General features: G+C 39.7%; 1 protein-coding gene across 2 annotated transcripts; it reads left to right on the top strand.

The window, feature by feature from the left end:
* The first annotated feature begins 2,516 nt into the window (after positions 1–2,516).
* On the top strand, positions 2,517–19,676 carry dusp10 (dual specificity phosphatase 10). 2 transcript variants are annotated; one of them, XM_088403392.1, is made up of 5 exons: positions 2,517–2,570; positions 8,823–9,652; positions 13,216–13,584; positions 14,399–14,644; positions 14,761–19,676. In XM_088403392.1, exons 2-5 carry the CDS (start codon positions 8,869–8,871, stop codon positions 14,811–14,813), a joined length of 1,452 nt encoding a protein of 483 aa, XP_088259518.1. In that variant the 5' UTR covers positions 2,517–2,570; positions 8,823–8,868; the 3' UTR covers positions 14,814–19,676. The 2 variants fall into 2 exon arrangements, with proteins under 2 accessions (XP_088259518.1, XP_088259519.1); XM_088403393.1 differs by having other exon boundaries at positions 14,399–19,676.
* Positions 19,677–20,790: the final 1,114 nt, after the last annotated feature.

Below are 20,790 nucleotides of genomic sequence, written 5' to 3'. Positions count from 1 at the left end.
GAGGTAATCCGTCAGAAAAAAATAGTTGCGATAGAGAGAAGAAATTCAGGAAAGCCACTGGTATGTCATGACTATTTTTTTTTTATTGTATCTTAGTTTACATAAACTGCTGTTATATATAAATAAAAATTGGCGTATGATGAGCATTATACAGTTTTTAGTGCAACCAATAATCCCAGACAATAGTTATCTTTTGTTTTTTATTTAACGTTAAAGTTGTGTAACCAATGGTCTTAAACGCAACATTAGTTTGACAACAGCAAATCCAATACCTTGCACAACAAAATAATAATATATTTGACAGTTATATTGTGAACAATTTCATAACACACTGCGATATTGGAGATTCCACTGTTCATTATTTCTAAAAATCGACATAAAATGGCGGAAAGAGACAATTGTCCTATTCCTAATCCGACATGTTGGAAAAGTTCAGACCCAAATTATATTTCTTGGGTGAGACGTCATTACGAGCAACGTAAAGAAAGAACAATAAGCGGAATCGTCAAGCAAGAAATTCCACGTTTATCAAACTACTGGGAAGCGTTTCTCAAAATGAACCAGTTTTCGATTCCCATCAGTGTACAAGTGTGGCAAAGAAGAATGCTGGAAAATTGCATTTCTAATGACAAACCGTATCTGTATTATTTTTTAGGGTTAGGGTTATCATTTGCAAAGGAGTCACTACAACACAATTTAACTCTATGTTCTTTCCCGTTCCAATTCATTTGCTGTTAATTTGAAAAGAAAACTGTATTGTTCCTCTCACGGCATTAAAAAATCAATCAGTCAATCAATCAAATTTTATTTGTATCGTCCTGAATCACCAAAGTCTCAAGAACTGCTGTGCAAAAGGACAAGTGCTATAAACGCGAGTTTCATTTCTTTTCTTGATCCGGTCCCCGAAAACCAGGAAGTGCTCAACTGCGGCAGTATAAATATCATCAGACATCATCTAATATGCTCAAATTCATCTGTGTGTAATACGCTTCCTTTCTGGGAGAAGGTCACGATCAAATTAACCTCCCACCCCAGGCAGAATGACAATATTTGCTGTTGTTGAGCTCATCATCTCACATTTCACTGAATCTGAAGCATTACATCACAATACTCAGAGCGCCGATGGCCAATATCAACGATGGCGGTATCTTAATGCATAACAATTGTACATGTGCACGTTTAAACGCTGTTCATTAGCTATACAATATTTACTAGTTGCTAGGTAACCACCCGGGTGATTCAGTCCTCCCCTTTGGGGAAAGGACATGCCAACGTGATTGAATAATACCGAGAAGGCCGGCGCAGCTTAGAGTAAATAGGTTTGTCATTAGTTCACAAACGGAGATGTTATGGTAAGAACATTTCTCTTTATGTGTCATTCTTTTTGGGCACGCAAGACTGAAACTTCGAATTTGAAAACTCAACATACTGCACGCTTCTACTTCAGAAATCTCGTCTGCCTTCACATTTCATAACCATCGTCGAGCGGAGTGCCAAAGGGACAGTCTTGAGAGTTGGAAGGTTTGAGGCTGAAGAGAAACAGATAAATCCACTCCTAGCTGTTATGCAACCAGTGGAAGACAGTGAAAATCCAGGCCAGAAAAATGTGAATCATTTCTCTTTAACCATTTGAATCAATTATCCCAAATAATGTACTGTAGTAGTGTAAACTCTGAGGTCACAAGTGAAATTCGTTTCGTTTGGCAAAGTGATCCTATTTTGTAAGGTTTCTCCATGAGATAAACCATGAGTATTTTTAATTTAGATGTAACTTTTAAAGGGGAAATTAATCTTAAACAGTTTAGTGGACACCCAGGTTACACTCTCCCTATTTTATTTTATTTTTTCATGGTATGAAGTGGAATACTAACATTTTTTTTGTCCCCTTGTTTTGCCGTTTTTCCTGCTTTACGGCATCAACTTGTAACTTTTACAGGGGAAATCAAGTCAATTTTTTCTTTAATATATTCTTTTCGGACCCACAAGTCTTAAACAGTACAGTGGACCCCCAGGTTACAGTCTCCCTATTTCATTTTATTTTTCATGGTTTGAAGTTGAATACTAAACATTTTTTTGTCCCCTTGTTATGGCATTTTTCCTGCTTTACGGCATCAACAACAATGTGAGTGCGTGTGACTGTATGATGATGATTACTATAATTATTATTATTATTGAGGGATGAGCAAGTATCGATACCAGGTATCGGCATCAGTGCCAATACCAGTGTTTTTTCAAGGAATGGGAATTTGCTATGTTAGTTTCAGCAGTAAAAAGATACTTTGCCTAAAATTGATAACGAAATTGTTTTGCAAATACAATGAATACCTTTAAAAACCTATTTTTTTCTCAATGTCAAGGTCTCAAGATCGTTTTTTAAGATTTTCTGACTCTTGTCACTTTTTGGCTTGCACCATTGGTCCCAAGAAGCAAAACGCACACTTGAGACATCTTTTCTTCCTCCACCGAACTGAGAGAATTGTCATAATTATTCACACGCTCATCAGCCTTTTCTTCTTAGGACAGATGCTGATCTGGCATGTGGAAACGCATGACACTGGCTCTGGATTCAGGTCGGTATTCTCACAAAATGTAGATTGAATTAATAATTGCACAACCAGTTAATCACTCAACCTGTCAGATTTTTAAACTCCAGATTAGGTTATTGTTGCCGGTCTAGGAAAGAAGCCAGACAAAAAAACAGTTTGTCATATTTATCCCACGCTTTACAGCCAAACTATAGGAATAAATGATGACTAATCAATCGAGTTTTCAAACGACAATTACGACTTTCACAGACAAGTTTCACAGGCTTAGCCATCCGTGACGCCAAATGGCGTGAATCTTCGACGGCACACAGTGACAGGCTGTTGAATGCTTGGCAGCGTCCTGCCTTGCTTTTGGTGAACACGTTGCTTTTCAGGCTGTTGGGATTGCAGTAGGTCCATCTGTGCCTCATATGTTCCTCTCAAGCACTGATGAAGATCGGATGGAGTAATCAGTTACATAAAATACAAATTAAAGCTTAAAAATATAAATTAGTGACCAGATTCATAGGCAATTCGTCCGTTCCTCAACTTATTTAATGTCCTCTCATGCTTTGAATGCGACAAGAAGTCTGTACCTTGTTTAAAGTCAGGAAGTGGTTTCTGTCTTTCTTCTGGGCCAGTATACAACACGCATCAGTCAGATTTTCCACACTTCATAAAAGAAAAAAAAACAACCAAAAAAAAACAAAAAGCTAACCACTTGACAGTATTTTACTTCATTTGTCATGATCTCATATTGGTGTGATCGCAAACCTGATATAGAAAGCCACATTCACTCATATTTTCCACTGTCAGACATTTCTGTAAAGCTCAATGTGGTTTGAGCACTTCCAAAAGTTAAAAAAAAAAAGTCAATCTAAAGCTCACTGAAAATGAATCATGAATGAATGACTTGCAACATCTGACTTTCCCCCCCCCCCACCACCCGTTGCATAATTTTAGTTCCACATTGAAATAAGTACATCCAATTATGTTCAAGTAAAATCGACATATTTGAGTCAACATGGTGAGGGTACTACAAAATATTGGTGAGATTTTAGAGCATGTTTTTCATGTTAACGATATTACTTAATTCAGTACCAGCCTGTTTTAGACCCTCCTCAACCCCAAAAAATATACAATAGATAATAATTTATTTTACTCCTAAAGGGAACCACTCAGGCTTGGGGGGAACATGCAAACTTTCACACAAGACAGCCAGGTGGATTTGAACTCACGTCCCTTTAACTGTGAGGCGAATGTGCTATTCACTGCGCCGCCCTCAAACACTGAACATACACACCAAAGTGGGACAATACAGTATTATATTTTATGTTAACGTAAGTCTAACGGAACTAGTCCTACAGGTAGAACCAGCTGAATTTACACAACTGCGCGGTCACCTCGTTTCAAAAACGCCACCTTTCTATCAGTCCTCTACTACTATGAGGTCATTGAAAGCAACTTTAGTCCCGCTCACCATTTTTGGCACATGTGACGTTAAAGTACGTAATGTGGAATATTTCCTGCTCACCATTTTTGGCACATGTGACGTTAAAGTACGTAATGTGGAATATTTCCTGAAAAAAAAAATCAAATGAAACATTTTCTTTAGAGTAATTGTGTTTTATACAAAAGAGTGAATGATCATTTAAAACAATAAACAATGGGAGGAAAAAAAAATAGAAAACAAAGTGCATCATGTCCTTTGTAGTGGCACTCTTTCCTGTCAATCAGGATGGAAACACATGACTCACAAATGGGAATCTACTCTTCGGAATTCTCCGTGCTAATGTGTCATGATTTTATCAATGAATGATGACTTGTGTTTTAAAAAGCTACCTTTTATCCCCATTTCCTCTGTCATGATGGTAAGGACGAGATAGCAGTCCGAGGACATCAGAAGTGCAATAATTTACTAACACTATACAATCAAACGCCACCATCAATTACCTTTTGGTATCTCTTTTTCAACTGAGGGTAATATATCCTAATTCCTCAAATATAGGATGCAGCTATGTATAGGGACGTACCCTTAATTTTAGGGTCAAATTTGGGTATTTTCTATGTTACCCAGTATAGGTCCGACCCCCAGCATCACCTTACCATTGTAAAAAACATTCTTTTGTTAAATAATTACATCCAACTATAATATCCCAAAAATATAAATTTGGTAAAATATCCCAAAAATGTACATTTGGTACGTTTCCAGTCATTTCTGAAGATATTGTAGAGATCATGCAAAAGATGAAAGTACCAATAACGGTGAGTTGGACTGTAAATTAATACAAGAGCTTTAATTATAGGTGCATTGGTTTGTAATAAAGAGAGATTTGTCTGTCTGTTTCGCAACGGCACATTTACTGGCTTGGCTTCGATAGCCAAGCCGATTGTCAACTGCATGTTTATTGCCGCCGTCGATTTACACATACCGCACGCAACATTACAACCACTGGCGCTATATAATGAAGTTCATTACAATTCAACATGTTGGTTACGTGTAAAGGCAAAAAATAAAGAAAACAATGAATACAATTCTGTATTTTCCACCAGACTTTAAAGTCGAATGCATCGCTATGACTTGGGACAATTTATTACAACGACCACCATGTACACACACAGGAAATGTGAAAAGTCATTTCCCAAGAAAAGCTATGCCCGTTTGATGATCAATAACCATTGCGATAAGCATTTTACTTTTGGGAAGGGGTTGTCTAACGTAATTGAAGTGGTCTGTTGGAAACCAAAGCTCTCAAAGAAAGCCTTGTCACAATGCAGACATTCAATCATGCGTTTGGATTTATTCCAGACAAGTAAAATATTACTCGATACAGAAGATTTCATCTAATTTACTTGAGGATGCTTTCTAGCCTTTTATATTCATGGGCGTATTGCAATTAGCTTTTGTGTTAGAGTATGTAAACGTATGAGCACAACTGTATATCTTTTCCTCACCTAGCTTAACCGACACCTCATATCTACAGGTTTCTTGGCCCCGCTGTATCTGATAAGACCACCTGCCTTTTATTAAAAAAAAAAAAAGAAAAAAAAGAGAATTCTGTTACCTAAGAGGGTCCAACGATTCACATCAAAAATCGAAACAAGAAGAGCTAGCAATCCAAATGGCTTGTGTCAATTTATAAATAAGTGCGCAGTGCACTAATAATAGAAGCAGTAATAAATGCCCTGCATTGTTTCAGGTTGCAGCTGAGGATAAAAAGAGAGCTCAAAGTATATTTAGGGTTTAAAGTCAGAAAGTCCCAGCGAGGGGCCTTTCGTATTTGACGGCGTAGTCAGCTAAAATGGGCTCCCGCTTAATGGCACATCTGCCGAAAAGATCACATTTGTAATGTAATGTTGTTACTTTAATGTTTCTTTACTATCACCACATGTACTCTTAAATGGTAAAATTTGGTTCTGTTAAGTTACATAACCTGGATTTCTTTTACCTATTTAAAAAAAAAAAAAAGGTTATTGACAGAGACCTGTATTGGTTCTGTTGTGACTCATTTACTTGTGCTGGAATGTACGCCATCCAGAGCTGTTTGAAAAAAGGACATTTCATACTAGGACAAAGATGAATGAAAAGTCGAATAAACAATACCAATCTTTCCTCAAATAGAAGTCACAAAACTATGTTTGAAAAGTGGATAAAGATAACCATCAAAATATCACATGTCAGTAGTGCGAATATACGAATTGGCATTTCATTAAGCATCTTGTATTAGTCACGTTTCTTGATAATCCAGAAATAGAGGGTGTAGTTGAATATTTTAAAGGGAGAGAGAAAAACATCAAAATAAATCAGTTTTTTTAAGATGACATAGGATGCAGTTAAATGTCTGAATGAGGGAGAACAAAGCATATCAAAAGAGAGCTCAGCAAAGACGATTTTGACATAACACAAACCTCATGGTGTGCTGTTAAAAATGCCTGCAGCAAGAATCTTTTGAATTTGAATTAAAACTATTATTTTACAAGACAGTGGTAGTAACTTTTCAATGCAACATCAACTACAAATCAAAAAGTTTAACTATTGAAAAATGTAGTCAAGTCGAATTTTATTCATAAAGCACATTTAAAAAGACTGTAGTCCATCTAAGTGCTGTACAATGAATTGTAAGTGCAAATATAAACATAAAAACACATAAAACACATAAAATCAAGTTTTTTGAAATTTTATTTTCACGTATAAACGTTGCACCACTATTCAAATCCTGTAAAGACCCCGTGGAAACTTATCATAATTAAACCAGCTGTTGACGAGCAGCACACCGACGTACCGCCACTGTAGTTTCCACATCGCCAAACAGCAAGTGAACGCATCGCTCTTACTTCCTGGGTCCTCAACATGATTGCGGATTGGCTCGCCGTGACATCATCGCTGCGCGTACATGCGGCTGAAGGCGGTTTGAAGCAGCGGTTTTAAAGAAGCAGACACTCCCATCGGGGTTCTTGGCCCCCCCACTCCCCACCCCCTTCCCACCCCCTTCCCACCCCCCTGGCTCAGAACCAGCCGTCCCGGCTAAGACCCCTCCCACTCTAGGGCGGGACCTCACTGTACCCAAAAGATGCATTTAATATTAATGAAGTCGCGAATTGGCTCCAACTCGCGTCAGTCCTGCTGCGCGACTACTGGAGGCTGGCGGACTTCCTTCAACATTATTTCTGGGTAACGGGGTAAAAGTAGCCCCAAAATGTTGCCGATCCACTGCGCGGGGACTTGCTGAATGGTGGCAGCTCTGTCATCGAGCGGAGATAGTGAATTACTGGGCCAAAGACAACAACACACACCGGTAAGCAGAAATTGGATGCAAGTTTGCCAATTACAAGTTGATGGAATATCGCGGCGATTTCACGGCTTGCTGTAATTAATTAACGTCCCGCTGCAACCGTTTGAGTGATATTTTGTGATGTTAACGTGTTCATTTGAGATTATTAAGTTTATAACGCCAACACTGCTGAGACCGATATTTTAATTAAAGATTGCAGTGGACGATGCTTATGTGCCCATCTCACGTTATATTCACAGCACGTCCTCATGCCGAGTTTCTTCAATGAATGTGTACATGAATGATTTCTCTTTGCTGTGCTGGGAGATGACCACGGCAGGCAGAGTGCATGCATGAATGCATGCATGCAAACATGCATGGCGGTGGTCCTTACATAACATAACAGGATGACATGCTCTTAAAACGCTTGCATTTGGAAGGAATTTACCGTCCATCTTAATGTCTCCTCACTTGTAGGAGAGATTAAACTGCAGTGTTGCAGTATTTTCTGGTGTTATCTGTCCAAGAAGCTTTGGTTAAGACATAACAATAAAAAAAAATAAAAAATAAAATAAAACACTAAGAGGTTGATTCAGAATTGAATTCCTTGAATTGAGTTACTTAAAGGCTCTTTTTTTATTGTTGTGATGAATGTGGGTGTTGCCACTTGTAATGATATTTGGCTTGAGGTGCTGCGATCAAATAGACTGCCGTGCTGATACACAATCTTGGGTAGATAATTAAATAAATAAATTCTTCTTTAGCTTCTTTAAATAAAGATGCTAAAACAGCTCAATGTATCTAGAAGGCATTCATTAGCAGACTTTGTGACAGGATCCAGAAGCTGTTCAAAATTAGGAAAGGGTGTTACGATTTAAGGGCTACTGGAGATTTACAAAAAATGAAAATAAGTGTGTACTGTTAAATTTGTCAATTTATGGAATAGCTATGAAATAGAGATGTAGTAGAGGTGAAGTAGGGATGTGTTCACAAAAATACATAATTAACTTAATTATGAATAAATGTTTGTTTTTGACCCATTCTTAAAAAGAAATAATTATAAACAAATAGTTGTCCATCAATAAATATTCAACATAATCATAGTGGAGATGTGTTCACAAATATAAATAATTAACTTGACAGGTAACGAGAGTTGGCATGTGATAATTAGGGTCGAACCATTCTAGAATGGGCAGAATCTGGTCTTTTAAAATAATGAAATTGAATAACCTACTGAACATAAAATGTCTTTTATGAACATGACACAATTAATTAAACATTTTGAAAGGAGTTTTGCATGTTAGTTTGATTTAAAATCCCAAGTACCCCCTGTAGTTCCTTCAAGTACCCCCAGAGGTACCCATACCCCCATTTGAGAGCCACTGCCCTAAAGTAATTGATTACGTTAGTAGCTCATTTGGCCAAACAACTTAAAAAAAAGAGCTAAATAATACGTCTTTAGGATTGAATGAGTTAAAAGGGGTCGGATGGAGCGAGACCTTGAAAATCTTTTTCCTTGTGTCAGAGCGGCGTGTTGAGTTCTCCGTAAACGTCCAGCCCGCGGCCTCCCCATGCCTCCATCTCCCCTCGACGACAGAATTGTGGTGGCGCTGCCAAGGCCGATCCGACCTCAGGAACTGCAACTGCGACTGGACACCAGCTACCTGGACTCCATCGCCTCCGCCAGCAGCGACAATTCGCTCATCGGCACCACGGTGGTGAAGATTCGGGCGACGGCCAACCTTGTGACGTATATGCCCTCATCCAAGGGTTCCACGCGCTCCCTGTCGTGTGGATGCAGCAGTGCCAGCTGCTGCTCGGTCACCACCTACGAGAAGGACAGCCCCAGCCTGAACCACAGTCAGGTGAGTGCCAGCAGCCCCAACCTCAGCTATGCGGGAACCCCTATGCTCAGCAACCACCAAGCGTTAAGCGCCCCCAGCCTCGGCCCGGGCGCGCCCAAGGCGCACCCGTCCGTCACTGTGAGAGTCATCCACCCCAATGAGCTGGCCAAGCGGATGACCTGCTGCCCCATGGGGCACCCCGTCGGGCCCGTGCCGGTCATCATCGACTGCCGGGCCTTCACCGAGTACAACAAGAGCCACATCCGGGGGGCCGTGCACATCAACTGCTCCGACAAGATCAGCCGGCGGAGGCTGCAGCAGGGAAAGATCACTGTGCTGGACCTCATCTCCTGCCGGGAGGGCAAGGACTCATTTAAGGGCATCTTCTCCAAAGACATCGTGGTCTACGACGACGGCACCGCCGACCCGCACCGCCTGGCGCCCTCGCAGCCTCTCCACGTGGTCCTGGAGTCGCTGAGGAGGGAGGGCAAAGACCCCGTCATTCTCAAAGGTGAGCCAATGTAAAAGGGGGGGCTTTCCGGCATATGAAGGCATAGAAAGTGCAATTTCATGGGCCTTAGTTTGACTCTGGAGGCACTAAATCATTCTCGACGTCTGAGAGCGATGAGCGCTTTAGCGGCGCCGGGAGCTTTAGCGCCAATATAAACCCAGATGAAGCCGTGAGAGCTTGCGTAATAGCGTGCGCTGTTTGTGTAAAGCCCGTTAAACTTTGACCTTTATTGTTCCGATCGGCTGACCTGGCCTGTAGGCAAATTGCTTGTTTAATCGCGCGAAACGGCGGGGCATAAAATGGCTTCTTCTTGAGCACGTGCGCACGCCTCTCCCGCGCTTTGTATGATATGTACGGCCTTTCATGTCCAGGATTCTCATTTGTTCTGGTACAACATTAAAACGCATTCATTTAAATTTGCTGATAGCTTCAGAAACCGTTCACCTAGTGAAGAAACCTCGTGTACCTTCTGAAGAACTGCTATTTTTTAGGGTTGACAAAACAAAAGTACAAGAAGCAGCTGTCACAGCAGTATGTTGAGTGTCTGCCATGTTTTCTATCATTGCCGTGTGTGTGTGTGTGTGTGGGGGGGGGGGGGGGTGGCAGCATGTTGTCGGGAGCTCGGCTGTGAGTGTCTTTTGCATGTCTGCCAATCACTTCAAGTTGCATTGAAAAAGTTAACTCATTCATTTCTAGCCTTGTTGAAATGGATTTTTTGACGTTTATCGTCGTCACTGGCAGTGAATGAGTTCATGTGTGAGTAGCCTGTGGGCCTGTTGTAAAACCACTCATCAGTGGTGGGACATTGGAATTTCCCTTGCAATGTTGGACTGATCATTTGGAAATGGTAAATGTGATAGAGATTCATAGAAATAATGTTGGGTATTGATTTTTACATTTCCTACCAGGTAAATTTAAATATTATTGCTGATTTTCATTGTACTGAATCATTAACATAAGAGGAGTCCACATGGAGTGTTGTTGTTTGTTGTCAAGGGAAGATTATTGATTATTCGTTATACATTTTGTTTGATTGTAGAATTGTTCTTGAAGTAACAAGTTTCAAGATGCTTGATTGAGTCTCAACTAGTTTCCGTTTTTTGAATATACAACAAGACGTCACCTATAATAAGGAAAATGCCAACCACACATTATATGAAAATGCTGATTGCTAAACTGGTTATCAAAGTAGGACTTAAGAACAATCAGTTTGATCATGAACTTGACTGTCGTGCAAATGTAAAAATAAGTTAAGTACTGTTTAATAGTGAAACGGAAAAACGAAAAGACTGATACGTTTAATGACAAAATTCTTGTTAAAATCGTCACAAGTGAAAAAAGAAGTCACGCGTGATGATGCATCGGGTTGTCTTTTTCTTCATTTTTGAATAGTCCTAAAAAAGCCAAAGAAAAAGTTGCGATACGACAGTAGACTACGGGCTGCATTGGTTTTAAATAAGTATTTAATTTTGTTAAACTGTGTTTGATGATCAGCCAGCATGGAATCAGAATCGGCTCCAAACTTAGTGCCGGAAAACACATCAATCAGTTGATTGCGTGTCTTGTGATACGCAAATATGGGAAAGACTGAGCAACGTTTTCATCTCATGGACAATTTGCACATGCCTGCATCTCATTATTTTTTCACAAGCATGCAAATGGCCTGTACCGCGAGACTGGCGCTGCTTTCACTGGCTACACTGGAGGCAACCAAATTACATCTCGGTTGACCGAGTTTTGACCTCGCCTTCAACTAATCAGCTATTCTCCGTCAAAGACCCGACATGGGACATAGGACACTCGGCTGCCTCCGTTTTCGACTTTTCTCTCAGGCCAAAGAGCGCCGCTCATCATTCGCTGCCCAAATCAAAGTGATGAGGTTCACATGAGGCTAAAATTAAACAGGAACGCTCGGTTTTATGAAATGCGCGCTTAAAATATTTGCTGCGGATTGATGCTCTGCCCGCCCTTCAAAAATGAAATACTTCTAGCTTGTTTATTCTTTCTATGCTGGGATAAAAGTGGATTCGGTTTTGACCTCCAATTTAATGCAAATCTGTAGTCTGGCAAACAAACGCAACAGTTGACTCACAGCCTTTTTAGTCAAATAAAACATAAAATTGTTGAAGGATGAAAATGTTCTGCAGTGGTTCTCAAACGGGAGTGCAATTACTGGCCTTAAGTACAGCAGATTTCCTGCAGATATCAGCAAATGTAATTTAATGCTTTTTAGTGCTGTGATGGGAACACAAGATCGGGTGGTGGGAACATTGCATTTTTCTTTTCAAATGAAGAGCAAATTAATTGGAACACAAAGCTACTTTTTGCTAAGCTCCAACATTGTGATTTCTTTGCAAAATATAGCTTCAAATATACATATTGAGAGGCCCAATGAACTAATTATACAATTTATGACATCATTTAAGTTTTGCTAGAACACATACCGCATCCTGTCATTAATGCATGCCCCCAAAAACATGAAAAATATATTTAATTTTATATATTTAATAATATTTAATATTATTAAATATTAAATATTATTATATATTTAATATTTATTTATATATTTAATTTTATATAAGCATTTACGTTAGTCACATATCCTGACTGCAGGAATTGAAAAAAAAAGTAGTTGCACTAAACTGTCTAGTCATTTATTTCTTTTTGAAACAGAATTTTTCTTTTGCCACTGAAAAAAAAAGCAGTTGGACAGCTTTATATGGGACAAAGAGCATTATGAACTGATTAAACAGTAACTGATATTGTTGGCAAACTATTGCAAAAGTATTGTATATTGTTCTCCCCCAATTATCGGTTGATGTGTGTAGGTGTGTGCGCGCGTTTGTGTGAGAACTGTATAAGAACCATAAAGTAACTCCCCACCTGCCCGGGCACCGAAAGGGGAAGCTGCAAGGCTGTGCAATGACCTCACATTAAATCATGCATCAACTATTGCTTTGTGAACAATATGTGTACTGACTTTGTGGTGTGTGTGTGTGTGTGTGTGTGTGTGTGTGTTTCCACACTACTCAATGGTATTACGGGTGACAGGTGCAAACCAGTTATATAGGGGCCAAAAGTTCAGTGAGGCACAATAAAAATTGAGTTTCGTATTAGCTATTGTCTCACAGCTATTGTGGTAAACTTTCCTCTCTTAAAATACGCTCTAAAATGCTTTAGGTAAACAAGGGCTCTATATACGGGCCTGACTGTTAATGTTGATTATTTTTGTGGATAAATATGCATTTATTAATATTTTTTTTGTCAATAATTAAGTTATTTATTTATTTATTTTTTTAAATAACAGATCTCTTCTATGATCCAAAAGAGGACACTTTATGTCGATTACAATTTTGTGGACCAATACAAATAAAGTTTGAAGGGTTCTAATGTTGAATAAATCAGACACTGAATGCAATATTTTTTTTTTTAAAGTCAAAACTGCTTTGCACTGGTTACAGGGTACTTGGCTAAATGGTTGCATATGGTACGCTAGCATTAACATAGCATCTTAAGTGATGTAGTTTGGTTGAACTATCAAAAACGAATGCTTACGTTTACAGGAGGCCTTAGCTGCTTCAGGCAGAGCCACGAGAACCTGTGCGAACACTCGCTGCACCTTCACGAAGGCCTGGACCCGGGCGCGGCCGCCGGCCTCTCGGGGGCGCTACCTCACACCCTGCCCTCCACTCCAGACATCGAGAACGCGGACGTGACGCCGGTGCTGCCCTTCCTCTACCTGGGCAACGAGCGCGACGCTCAGGACATCAACTTGCTGCAACACTTGAACATCGGCTACGTCCTTAACGTGACCACCCACCTGCCGCTTTTCCACTACGACACGGGCCTGTTCATCTACAAGCGCCTGCCCGCCACCGACAGCAACAAGCAGAACCTTCGCCAGTATTTCGAGGAGGCGTTTGAATTTATCGGTGAGAATATTCTCCATCCATTTTCCATTTGAAATATCTCCCATCATCAGTTAGCGGGGGACACCCTGAACCGGTTGGCAGCCAATTACAGGGCAGACGGGGACAAACAAGCATTCATCCACCCAATCACAACTAAGGACAATTCAAAGAGTCCAATATATCTTGTCAGGCGTGTTTTTGGAGTGGACGAGGACGCCCGGAGAGAACCCACACAGGCTCGGGGAGAACATGCAAACTTCACACAGGAAGGCTGGAGTGAGCTGGAATTGAACTCGGGACTTGAACTGTGTGGCGGATATGCTCGCCGCTCATCCCCGAGCCGTTTATTTATAATTGGGATACATGTTAAACTAGGAATCAGGCACGTGTCGCAATGCTAAACTTGTATTTTCTTTCGCGCTTGTCCGTCTGCTGTACACCAAATCGCAGGACTTTTGGCCATTTTTTGTTTTTGTTTTACTTATTTACAAATGACAACATAATAGATTCCGCAAGAAATTGATGCAAGTATGAAAATGAATTAATGAATTTCTTTTGTCTTTTTTTTCCCAATGTGGGTTAATTGGATGTTTTTTTTTTTTAACTTAAGTCAGATTGTAGATTGCACAAGATGTTTTTTATCTTGACGTCCGAGACATAGATTCGCTGTCGTGAAAAGTCCCGTCGTGGAAAATTTCCGGCTGCAAACACGATTTCATTGCATGCACGTTGAGCGTAGTCTCCCTTTGACTCAAAAGTCATCTGAAAGGAGCTCCAGCTCCCCGTACCCCCGGGAATGGACGACAGCCACTAATGTTCATTCTACTGTTTCCAGAGGAAGCACACCAAGCTGGTATGGGCCTCCTGATCCACTGCCAGGCCGGCGTGTCTCGCTCCGCCACCATCGTCATCGCCTACTTGATGAAGCACACCTGGATGACCATGACGGACGCCTACAAATTCGTTAAGACCAGGAGGCCCATCATTTCCCCCAACCTCAACTTTATGGGCCAGCTGCTGGAGTTTGAGGAAGACCTCAACAACGGAATCACGCCACGGATCCTCACGCCAAAGCTCATGGGTGTGGAGACCATTGTCTGAACCGCTCGTATCACTCATTGGGTATCGAGTGCGGAATGTGAGTGAGTAAGCCACTATTTTTTTTTTTCTTGACTCTCCTCGCCCGTGCTCGTCTAGGACTCTGCAGAGTGCCAAAGCTGTGGGTCAGCAAAGCTGTGGGTCAGAACTGATGAGAAATGCCAAAATATCCCTACTGTTAGGACCTGGCCGACGTCCCGGAGGCGAGTTGAGATGTTGAGACAGAGGGAGAGAGAATGTGCTCGCTTGGAAGAGTTCCATGTGGGACTGCGGAGGAGCAAGTGTGAGACAGGAGAAGTTCACGCGTCACACTGTGGCACACATGTTGGTGGGGCTGGCCAGTAGTGTTGCCAGTCATTTAAAAAAAAAGACAAAAATAAACAGTTGAAGACATGTCTGGTGTGTTCATGTTCTATTTTTATACAGGGGTGACCATTACGAGCCCACTTTGGCTTACTGTGCAATAATTTCTGAATGGAATGCAACCTTGATCTTCTGTGTATATATTGGTCAAATGTAATTATTACTGTTTGGGACAGTATGTTTATGTTTTGAGTACAATACGTAATAGGGATGGCCGCTTATGTTTTTTTTTAGCATTTCAATCAATGTTTAACCCAATTGTCAAATTTTAACCCTTGCGCAGTAGGATCTTTACATCAAAGGCATTTCTCATCAAAAAGAAAGCATTGAAAGAAGACTAGGGAGCTGAAATTTCACCCAAATGTGGAAAACCTGCTAAAGTTAAACATGGAATGACCACTTAGTGGCCAACGCTACCAAGAATGCGCCATCTCTTGGCTGAAATATTACGAGAATGATGTGGGAGAAAATGAGGCAAAAATGTGTCACAATACTGCGCAAGGGTTAAAAATGTATTCCATCAAATTCTTGAAATCTACTAAGCCACTATTATGTCCATTTCGAGCAGTTCTAGAAACATGTTTTAAAGCTGGGCTTCTCAACTCTTGTGACCCTCGGGACTTACATTGTTGCAAAGTCACGACTCGAGTCTAAAGTGTTTGAAAATAATCTGTCATATGTATGTTATATTTTTAAACTTTTTGGCCTACAGCCAAAAGCATATCGTTGGCCATGACCTCGGCTCGCCAGAGGCTGAGCTGACATTGTACCTTCTTGCCTGAACTCCATACATTTCATTCCCGTGACAAATACAAATACACTGGTACCTTGACTTAAAGAGTTATTTTTTAAATGTTAGTTTAATTTAGTTCTGCCACTAAGCTCTTTTAATAATTGATTCATCAGTGAGTGCGATTCTTCAAATTATTTTTCTCCCTTTATTTAAAAACAATGCTTTTCTTTCAGATTGATAGCGATTTTGTCCATAACATGAGAAAACAATAAAAAATGGCGATTGTTTGCAAATGTCCTACTGTGGTTCAACAAAATGCTCATCTGTTTTTGCAGAGGACTAATGAAAACAGAATATTCTGAGCATTTCGCCAATCTTAATTCATTAAAAAATTGATTGTTTTGGTAATCAAATAGATGAATTAATTACTTGATTAATTGTTGCCTCAATGTTTTGTTGGTAGAGTTGTAATGCACAATCTTTAAAGTAAAATCATTTTCTTTCCAAAACAAAAACATATTTTTCCGATAAGTATTCTATCCATCATCTCAGGGAGCGGCCATTTTGTAACTTGCTGCCGACGGAAAATGACATTTAATTTGTTCTCTGCCCAGGTAACGACTAGTCAGCTCTCACCTGTTTCCTGAGCTTGATCATGTGACATTCACAAGTTGAGCTATGATTGGTCGTAACCTGAGCTCTGAGCAACCGTTCATTCAAAAGCAAATAACAAAATGGCCGACCTCAGAGAAGATGAAAACTGGTGGATTTGTCAAAGAATTCTCTCTGGACTTGAACATATTACTGTAAGTATTTTGTTTACTATTTCATCAGCACACACAAGTCAAGGTATCTCTGTACGTACATATTTTTACAAGCTAGCTATGACCTACCCAAATGGGTTCATGACCCACTTTGGTTCTTGGCCACTAGAGAATCTCGTTTTTTTATTTTACCGCAATCAACAGAACCACGTGCAAAAAAAACAAACAAAAAAACACCACTGAACAAGACAAAAACTGAAATAGGGCTACTAGTGATATTTTAGTGTAACAAAGGACACATTTTACTGCCTGCTTTTCTCATCTATTTTTTGCTTCTAATCTTTGTGCTAGCTTTATTGTAACGTCCTAACAGTGTGTGCCCAATATATTTTGACCCCCCTGTCACGATGAGCTATGGTAATACATGGTAGCAGAGGTGAGGCACCCACCTCAAATGAACGCACCCTTCCCCGCCATGTGCGGTGTGACCTTTCAACCCGTGACACTAAGCTACAGCCGAGTGATCCGTAGGCAAAGTGTTGCTTTCACGCGCTGTTTCTAGTGCCTCGATCAATGCCTTAATTCTAGCGTCACCACCGGGCCTGCGCGCGGCAACATCGCGTCTTAGCAGCTTTGATTCAAAGCTATGACATGAAAAAGAAGATGGACAAGCGTCAATCATTTAGCGCGAGGCAGGTTAAGAAAACTGCATTCAAATGGAGCCTGATGAGAATCTGAATTCAAACAAAAAAACTAGTGCACTGTAATGAGAAGAAAAGGGATATTTTGTTGGTTACTCGAAAAATATTTGTTATGAAAACAAAACCACTTTTGCCACAAATTGTGGGGAGACATTTTGTGGCGAAATGACATTTTTGACGGCCGTCTGCCATTGTTTGGGGATGCGCTTTGGAGGTTTTCACACAGAGCTTTTTCACGTGCAGTAACTTTCTTGCCATTTCATTTGCAAATTATTTGGAATTTTGTTGGTAGATATGCTGAGACTTGATGAGAAAATGTCAACGTTTAATCCCCAGTTATTCATTATATGGCATGAGTTGGTGGTAAAAGACCAATTCAGTTCAAAATGTGATATTATTGAGGTACTGTGTTTTTCCATATTTCAAATCTGCAAAAAAATATTAGTATGTCGTGTTGTCGTATATGACGGTGCAACTAAACCACACCTTCCATCTAGTGGTGAATGGTGATATTACAACTTAGTTAGTGGACCCTTTGCATACTGGCAGTTCGGCAACCATAGTTGAACATATTTTCCTTTTTTTTTCAATTTTTTAAACAATAATTTTCCTGTTTTGATGACCATCCTAAAGATGATGTGAGCCACTGTGCAACAATTAATTGACAAATAATTGCTTCCAACATTTTTGCAAATTTGCCGCCATGTTACAAACCAAATCAGCAACCAAATCAAATTTGCTTTCTTGATTTGGGATGCAATCTTTTTTTTTAAGTGTGATCCATCAATTCATTGATTGAATAATCAATAGATTCGTCAACTATTACAATAATAATTGGGTACAGCCCTTGTATACACATGTACAAAGAAAATTGTAATATGTACAAAAACCAATGGATGTGTCTTTAATATTTATCTATAGTCTTTGTCATTTCCAACCAGAAGAACCAGAATGTGGCCAGAAAACGAATCATTTTGGCCTTAACCGTATGTAACTATGAGTCACGGCGAGATTAAAAAAAAAGGATCGACTGTAAATTCATCTGTAAACAGTTTAAAAAGAATATGCCCACACACAAAGTTTACCTTCAACCCACTGCATCTCAGTTTGCTGATTCATTGACTCATTGCGCATGAGCTTTAATTTACTCCCTCGGTTAGGGAATTACTAAAGATAAAGGAAAATGCTGTACGCACTGACACAATCCTCGCAAATGTTTTTTTTTTCCTTCTGTTTGCGTGCTTCTCCACTGTTATCATTTTATTTGCATGAAAATTGATGCATAAATAAAGCACAGGGATGTACAGTGCTTAAAATTTTGATGAGACTGCCTGTCACTAAAAATAGATAAGGGATAACATCATGAACGCAGACTTTTTCCATCAAAGTTGACCGTTTTGAACAGGAATTTTAAACATTTCCGTTTTATAGCCCAGTTTCAAATGAAGTATTTTTGCTTTGCATACAAATGCTAAAAAATATGGGGATGATGCAAAGAAGAGTTTCATATTTTCCTGGTGAAAATCCATGCTATGCAAATGAAAATGTCGCGGGTTGTTTGTACAATTGTTTTGAAGGGATTTTGCTGCAACTCTTCGCCGCATGAATGAGAGTTTGCAATCAGCGTGGATGATTGATTTGATTTTCAATTCAAAGTGTGCTAACATGTTGTCACATGTATCATTTGTGTTTGTCAACTGGTGCTGTGTAACTTGTAAACCATTTAGCACGTTTGTAGCTTCTGCATTTATCCTCAGCGATCAGCCTTGGGCAAAAACAAAGAAAACAAAAAACAAAAACGGGAGCTTGCCACCTGAGCCAATGCTATTTGCAAATAATGTATGCTTTTGTTTCTCAACACATAGCTTTTTTATGCACTGATCTATATGACAATGTAAACAGTGTAGTTTGTGTACATTGCTGTCTGCTTGAGGCAACAAAGCATGCCATTTGCTCCTGGTGTGTGATGGACTCTTGCAGTCCCTTTGGTGCTGTCTTCTTCCCACTATGCTTTTTTTTTTTTTTTTTTTAAATTGCACTGTCCATAGCTTGTCTTTCCTTTCCTGCATCACAACGATATTATAGAAACTCAGCTTTGAGCATAAGAGGCTCCATTAGAATGATTTATAGTTCTATATTTTTTTTCTCTGTGTCTCTTGTCAACTGTCAAGAATATACCGTACAATATGTGAATATATATAATCTATTTTCTTTGTACGCATACATTAAGACTATTTTTGCACTGACTTATGGACAGATGGATTTATTTTTCTCCACAAAGGGTGCTATTATAACGGAGGCCTTCTCCCTCACCTTTTTGCATGACTTGCTCTCGATTCTTCAACTTGTCTGTCATCCCTCTACTACTGCTACTCCTGAAAACAGTTACCACTGAAGCACTGTAATTTTGTAATCTCTACTTGTGAGCTTTGAAAATAAACAGGGAGGCTTCGAGTTTATTTTTTTTCTCTCCCCCCAAAAATTATCAAGAGATTTACGCCAACGGGACCGAACTGCTGTCTTCATGTGGCTAAATAAAATGTGCTGTATGGTAATCTTGGTTTTAGTGCCGCCGGAAGAGAAAAAAAGGCCTTCTTTATTCTATTATATACGTCTGAATTGCAGAAATATTAGACATCAAGTAAAAAAGTCAAGCTTTTGAAAAGCTGGTTTATATTTCAGTTGTGACATAGGGAACAAAACCATTAAACACTATAAAAAAATGTAACATTTTTAAGGAAATTCCATAAACTATGAAGGAAATAAATAATTCGAGGGACACGAGTGGACTCGTGGTCAGAGACCTGGGACTTGGACTAGTAGGGTAAAGATTTTCAACTTTTGCTTGTACTTGTACTCATTTCTGCTTCAGGGATTACATGAGAATTTAAAAGGGTTTCTGCAGGTATCAGCAAATCTAATATGATTTTCTTTTCAAATTAAGAGCAAAATAATTGGAACATGAAGCAGTTTATTGGTAAATTGTGTCATCACGTATGCTCTGACAAAAATGACCTATGTCTTCATACTGTTAAGTTTTATTCAGATGAACATTGTCATTATTGCTGCAATTATCCAGCAGACAAGTCAAAATTAAACAGATGATGTTCCATGATCTGTCTTCTGGAATTGAAGAAGAGATGCTTTGTGCTGGTTAGGGGGTACTTAGCTTTAAAAAAAAAAAAAAAAAAAAACATTTCTCATAGGATAATCATAAATAATTGAAAACAAATGATGAGAAACCACTGAGCTGGAACACATTCGATTTTCCTCTCATTTTCGCTGCCACAAGACGATTTTTTATTTTTTTTTGGGCCGGTTGCCGATGTGTAGATGCCCATTCCATTCCCAACCGATGTAAGTCTCAATAACAACAAAACAAATGTGACAGCGTGTATTTTAAGAGAAAGCGATATGGTCCTCGTGAAATGTGAGCATCTAACGGCAAGACCGGAGAATTATCTGCTCTCCCCTCTTTTTGGAACATGTGTCACGTAGCTGCCGGGCCTATATTTATTCAGGCGGTAAGGAAGGGTCGCGGAGGTCAAGATCCCAGCATAGGAACAAG

Source organism: Hippichthys cyanospilos, chromosome 20, assembly GCF_059441005.1.
Source record: "Hippichthys cyanospilos isolate Australia breed blue-spotted pipefish chromosome 20, RoL_Hcya_1.0, whole genome shotgun sequence".
Lineage (NCBI taxonomy): Eukaryota > Metazoa > Chordata > Actinopteri > Syngnathiformes > Syngnathidae > Hippichthys > Hippichthys cyanospilos.
The sequence above is the reverse complement of the archived record's forward strand: the minus strand, read 5'-3'. Positions and strand labels throughout refer to the sequence as shown.

What these genes read in the sequence shown, in the direction of transcription:
- dusp10 (XM_088403392.1), top strand. Translation starts at nt 8,869, where the DNA reads ATGCCTCCATCTCCCCTCGACGACAGAATTGTGGTGGCGCTGCCAAGG. An exon ending in AGACCCCGTCATTCTCAAAG is followed by an intron (nt 9,653 to 13,215) that starts GTGAGCCAATGT and finishes TTACGTTTACAG; the next exon opens with GAGGCCTTAGCTGCTTCAGG. An exon ending in CCTCACGCCAAAGCTCATGG is followed by an intron (nt 14,645 to 14,760) that starts GTGTGGAGACCA and finishes GTGCTCGTCTAG; the next exon opens with GACTCTGCAGAGTGCCAAAG.